The sequence below is a fragment of the Triticum aestivum genome, chromosome 6A (genome assembly GCF_018294505.1).
Source record: "Triticum aestivum cultivar Chinese Spring chromosome 6A, IWGSC CS RefSeq v2.1, whole genome shotgun sequence".
NCBI classification, from domain to species: domain Eukaryota; kingdom Viridiplantae; phylum Streptophyta; class Magnoliopsida; order Poales; family Poaceae; genus Triticum; species Triticum aestivum.
In genome coordinates, this window is record NC_057809.1 from 128,263,982 (window position 1) to 128,270,307 (window position 6,326).

General features: G+C 47.7%; 1 protein-coding gene across 1 annotated transcript; it reads right to left on the bottom strand.

Moving 5' to 3' along the window:
• Positions 1-1,339: 1,339 nt before the first annotated feature.
• On the bottom strand, positions 1,340-4,308 carry LOC123132469 (glucose-6-phosphate 1-dehydrogenase, chloroplastic). The gene is made up of 8 exons (XM_044552260.1): positions 3,951-4,308; positions 3,710-3,867; positions 3,531-3,625; positions 3,099-3,213; positions 2,729-2,940; positions 2,461-2,610; positions 2,236-2,356; positions 1,340-2,158 (listed from the first exon to the last, which is right to left on the bottom strand). Exons 1-8 carry the CDS (start codon positions 4,135-4,137, stop codon positions 1,472-1,474), a joined length of 1,725 nt encoding a protein of 574 aa, XP_044408195.1. The 5' UTR covers positions 4,138-4,308; the 3' UTR covers positions 1,340-1,471.
• Positions 4,309-6,326: the final 2,018 nt, after the last annotated feature.

Genomic DNA, 6,326 nt, shown 5'->3' on the forward strand with positions numbered 1-6,326 from the left:
CAACCAAAAAAATGCAATATGGGCAAACCAAGAACAACACTGGTCTTACCGAGTGCACTTGGGAAACACTTGGTTTTCATACCACGTGGCAGGCCCTAGGAGCTCTCGGGACCAAATGGCACTACCCGATTTTTCTGTAAGCCAAAAATATTTAGTAAAGTACTCACTTACGCGTACACCATGTATTAATCATAATCATAACTTACATATATGTCGTGTATTTACCAAACAATGCTCGGCTTACAACAGCCACGTGACTGCACTTACCTACAAGCCAAGAAGCCGACGAGGCTCTCGGCTTACGTATACAGACCCGTTAAAACGCACCTTGGGTGTCCTATGGTACTCGGGTTAGAGCATCTTTAGCAAACCCGTTAAATTGTAAAATAACCGTCGGTTTACAATTTTAGGTGGAAAGAACGATCCAAATAAAACCCGTAAATGACTCTGACCTGTAAATGTTTTTAAGGGCGTGGAAAACATCCTCACCGAACATGTAAAAATAAGGATTTCGAAGCCAATCCAAAGATGTTTGTACATGCAAAAGATAACTGCCATCAGAACCTTCATGACTCGCTCCCGTCCACCCGTCTCGGCTCTCGGCCCCCGGGCCCGCCGGCCGTCCGACCCGGCCGCCACGCCCGCTCTCTTCTGGCGGAGGAGCTAGCTTGCTCGCTCGAATCGATTCGGCGGACGGAGGAGCTAGCTAGCTATCTAGGTCCTGGATTGATTCGAGTTTCGTGCGCTGTATTTGGCCGCCGGCGGCTTTGTATTTGGCCACTTCGAGCTAGTTGGACGTCGGCGGCTTCGTATTTGGCTGCCGGTGGCTTCGTATTTGGCCACTTCGAGCTAGTTGGACGCTGGCGGCTTCGTATTTGGCCGCTTTGTATACTGTTCATCGGTTTTGTAGAAGCGAGCTAGCTGATCGTGGACACGGGCGAAAAAAAAAAGACGTGGGAAAAAATGTAAGCGATATTTGGTTTTATTAATTTTAAAGGGTTTATTCGGCCGCAACTTAAACCAACTCTAAAACAAACCGTGGTTTAAGAGATCTACCACGGTTTAAGGGATCTGCTGATGATGCTCTTACATGACACACATGACGTCCCAGGTTGGAAAGTTAACCTGAGTGGTACGCTCGTGCCCGTGACACCTCTGTCAGCGTCAGCCGGCCGTCATGTCACTTTATGTCGCTGAGAGCCACTGTTTTGATTTCGGCTTATAGTTAAGTCGAGTGCCTGTGAATAGGATCTCGACTTACACCGTATAAGCTAAGCTAGCCGAGAGGTGTAAAACCGTGCACACCCGACTTGCAAAAGTAAGGAAAATGCAAGTACGATTAGGCAGAAGACAAAACGATTGCAATATGAGCTTCTCATGTTCTTCACAGCTTGATTGAGTCTGAAACTGCAAGTAAACTTGTAATCAATTAAGCTAACCGGCGCCTTAGCAGATAGGCAGAACTTGCTAGCTAGAAGGATCCGTCGCTGCTGATGTCCCCCCACCTGACGTTGTAGTTGGCGGCGAGGTAGTGCGCGCCGACGGGGCCCCGGCTGCCGTACGGGTAGAGCTCCGGCGCCACCCTCTTGTCCTCCAGCTCCCTGAGCACGGGCGTGAAGATGGCCCAGGCCGCGTCGAGCTCGTCGCTCCGGATGAAGAGCCGGCGCTCCCCCTCCATGGCGTCCAGGAGGAGCCGCTCGTACGCGTCCGGTATCTCCCGCTGGTACCGCTCCGAGTAGAAGAGGTTGAGGTTGCCGCTGTCGAGCCTCATCCCGAGCCCGGGCACCTTGTTGTTGATCTTGAGGTAGATGGCCTCGTCGGGCTGCACCCGGAGCACCAGCTCGTTGGTGGCCATGTCCAGGTCCGCGCCCACGCTCCCCCGGTACAGGTTCCCGGGCACGCGCCGGAACTGCACCCTGATCTCCGCCCGCCGCGTGTGCAGCGCCTTGCCGGCCTTCATCAGGAACGGCACCCCATCCCACCGCGCGTTGTCGATGAAGAGCGCCGCCGCCGCGAACGTCGGGGTCACGCTGTCGTTGGGCACCGTCGGGTCGTCCACGTACGCCGGGAACGACTTCTCGCCCCGCGTGTGGCCCTTGTACTGCCCCACCACCACGTCCTCCACCTTCAGCTTCCTCATCGATCGCAACACTTTCACCTGAAGAAGCACAACACCCAATTTTTTTTGATCAGGCTATACGTTTAATTGGTCAATCATGCTTGTTCTTTTACTACCTTCTCGTTGCGAATGTCCTCGGCGGCGAGGCTGACCGGAGTCTCCATGGCGAACAGGGCCAGTATCTGCAGCAAGTGGTTCTGCATGATGTCCCGGATGATCCCGTAGTTGTCGAAGTAGCTGCAATGCAACCCAACAAGGAAGCCATTATCTACCTGTTGAATCCATTGGCCAATGAATGAACATTCTTATCAGATCCGACTGGACGCCGGAGTAGCGCAGACCGGCCTCGACCCTCGGTGCCGAAATCTTCGGAGAATATGAGCTGCACATTCCGAATGTAGTCCCTCGACCACAGTGGCTGGAACACAAGGTTGGAGAAACGGAGGACCGACAGGTTTTCGACCAGCTCCTTGCCCAGATAATGGTCAATCCTGTCACATTCCACTGTTAAATTCTACTACTAGATAAGAAATAGGGGGAGTCTCTGAAACTGTTGCTCTCATTGCACATTGCTCTCATTGCTGAAAACACCCTGCATTTATATGTTACCTGAAGATTTGCTCCTCCTCTAAATACATCTTCAGGGATCGGGTAAGCTCCCCCGAGGACTCAGAATCGCGGCCGAATGGCTTCTCCACTATAAACCTCGTCCAGCCACTCCCACTCGGCAGTGAAGCGGTGCGGCTGGCGGATCTTACCACGTCCACGAATATATTTGGTGGGATAGACAAGTAGAACAGCCTGTTTGGTAGCTTTCCAGCCTGATTGATGACAAACATTTGGCCTCAACTCCTTTTTTCTATGCAATATTTGCCATGAATTCTGCAGTGCAATTACTTGGTATCTCTTTTACTTTGCGAATAGCTACTTGGTATCTCATAGTAAAGGGCTAGAAAAACTACTATGAATTCGGGATTACCTCTTTTTCTGTAAGCTTTCTATCCAATTCGCAAAATCCTTCCTCTGAGTTGTACTGTCCGGACTGATAGAAGCATCTCTTCAGAAATTGATCCATCTTCTCACTGCAGTTCGCCCTGTTTCGACATTCGAATATGATGTGTTACACTCTGAATATATGAAGCTCTACGACAATGGACAACATAAATTGAGTTCACCTTTTTTTATGGATAAACTAGATAGACCTAATGCAAAATCAAACAAACATTTGAGGATACATTGTGCCATGTCATTGTACATACTACAGTTTCGTTGCCAAATTTGGCTCTTAAATCAGATAACTGAAGCAGGTTGACACCCAGTGCAAGGGGCAAACTCAGATAATTACAAGTAAAACCAACACAGACGACTCAGCATAGCATAGGGACCAAGCATGAGGGTTTGTAAGCAGTACCTCTGATCAATCCGGCAGGTTAGGGTCATGCTAATCATGTTCCTGAGCTCTTCATCGCTCATTTTGCTACGAGCATAACCAAAGATTGTAAAATGCTGCATTGACAGAGGTTAACTAAAACAAATGACTAGCATTGCTCCAAAGCCCAGACAGAAGAACCACACAAAGCTAACTGAAACCTCGGGGAGCCAGTCCTCGTAGAACAAGGCGAAGAGCGCCGGGAAGATCTTCTTCTTGGCAAGATCCCCGGAGGCTCCGACGACTGTGATGCTGACGGTGTGCTCTCCCTGCTCCGGCGCCGGGCCTCCAGCTCCAGACGGCTTAGCATCTAGCGCCCCTGCAACAACCACTTCTCGGTACGATATTCTTGCACAAGCAGCAGCGAGTTCAGACAGCCGTGCTGGGTGCACGTCCGAGTACCATCGCTGAAGGAGGCCCCGATCTGCGGGTGCCCGTTTGAAGACTTCGCCCTGAGGAGGCACCTTCTTGCTGCAGCATGGATCCTCTGAGGTGGGCAATGGCGGTGCGGTTTGGCGCTTGAATTGGACGGGTGGACAGAGGAGAAGGCGGCTGGATGGAGGTGGAAGCGTAAGTCGACGGCGGCCATTGGCTCGGGGAAGGAAACAAGAATAGTTGGGAGTGTCGAACTATCAATCCATCTGAATCTGATGTGGAGAAATTGATTTGGATGCTTGGCTCTCACGATTGGGGCTTCGATGTTCTTGATAAATTGCTTCCTGACAGTTGGGCTGGGAGATTGGGGGCAGTGGTCCAAGCACATGTGGTCACAAATCATTCCTTCAAATACTCCAAAAGATAGTAATTGCTCCCAGATATTTCTTTCCTCTTTTGTTTATTATCCTTTTCATCCCATTGGTTTGCCAACATATTTATTTTTTGATAAAAAGCAATTTTTATTGACTTAAAATGTAGCATTAAGCGGTTACAAACCATGATGGGCAACACCCAGCCTCTGCATAGTTAGAATGGGCACATCCAATACCAACACTTTGATAAAAAAAGACATATCAACAACATAAAATTCATATGACCACACTATGTCTATGTTAAAGGTGGTGGTGGACTAATCTGGAGATTATGCTGCCATCCATGTTAGATAAAAACATCCATGATCACCATCTCCAACTGCGTACACACCGTCATAAACAACGATTGACACTTTGATCGGTATAGCATAGACCGTATATGAAGCGAGTACGTACAGCTGAGAATAACCTGCAAAGTAAAACAACTTTTGTCATTAAAAACCAAATCCTTTCTACATAGTCAAAGCAATCATAACAGGTATAGGCTCCCATCCTTATTAATATTTTGAACCTACTTGGATCGTCCAACCAATGATCAAAAAATATTGGCAACACTTATGGGCGAATACAAATTAGACGCTACTTGGATGATTGACCATTAGAATGTGCAAAATTGCACCAAAAAAATGGGGTGTTTGATTGTCTCATCGGGCGAGGTTGTCCTTGCTTAGTACAACTTCCCTTCAAAGATACCACGTGAAGATTTCAACTTTTAGTGGAATCTTTGGCTTCTCAATTTTCTTCTTATTATTATCCACTAGAACCTCAGAATGCGTAAGCCCGATACATAGAGTCAACCGTGAAAGACCAAATGTAGTGAGATTCCGGTGAAACACATCTCGTCCATGTGTCGGGTTAATCGACTCCAATCGGGATAGAAGATTTTACCTTGACATAAGACGGGGCCAATCACATCCCGCCTGAGAGAAATATCTGGAGGGGATGAACTAAGCACCTGTGTAATAGTATCATTCTTATCGAGGACAATGTGGTATAAAGCGGGATATTGTTCTCGGGGAATCGTGGACAACGCGGTATAAAGCAGGATATTATTCTCGAAGACTAGCATTGCCAAGCCACTTGTCCACCTAGAAACGAATCTCCGACCCATCTTTTATTGCGAAGGATCCAAAGAAGAAAAGATATTTCTTTGATCCCATTAGTTCATCCCAAAGGTGTGAGTCTCCAGGTTTCCAATATATCTGAGACACCGATTTTTGACCCAGATACTTTGTGCGCGACAGGGTTTGCAGACGTCAACCTTAGTAAGTAGTCTGAATACCCATTTACTAAGTAAGGCACCATTCTTGACCTAAAGGTCATGAATGCCAAGGCCACCTTGGTCTTTCGGCCTACAAACCACGCTTCATTTGGCTAGCATGTTCTTTTTTCTTTTCACTGTCTTGTTGCCAAAAGAAGCTGGATCTGAAATTAATCCAGCCTCTGCAAGATCCCTTTTGGGAGTTGAAAAAAATCATCTAGGGAACCATATTTGTTTGAACAGAATTGATCAAGACCAACCGTCATCTAACATATAGCAACTTGCTTTTCCAACTGCTCAACCATTTCTCCAAGCGTTCCTCTACATCTTTCCACTGCGCCTTAGTGGGACGCTGATAATGAATCGGAATTCCTAAATATTTAATCGGGAAAGGGCCTTGCGCACAACCAAACAAGTCGGCGTAATCAGCAGCTGCCACACTGACTTCTCCAAAGCAGAACAATTCACTTTTATGGAAGTTAATTTTGAGGCCCGACATCTGCTCAAATGTTGAAAGCAATAGTTTCAAGTTTCGAGCCTTGTCCAGGTGATGTTCCATCAAAATAATCATATCATCGGTATTGTAACACCCCGAGACCATTGCGCCAGGTGTCTTCCGGTGTTTCATTGTTGTTGCCTTGTCATTTGCTTGTGTGTCGCATCTTGCCATGTCATCATCCGCATTGCATCTGCATGTTTTCAAAACTT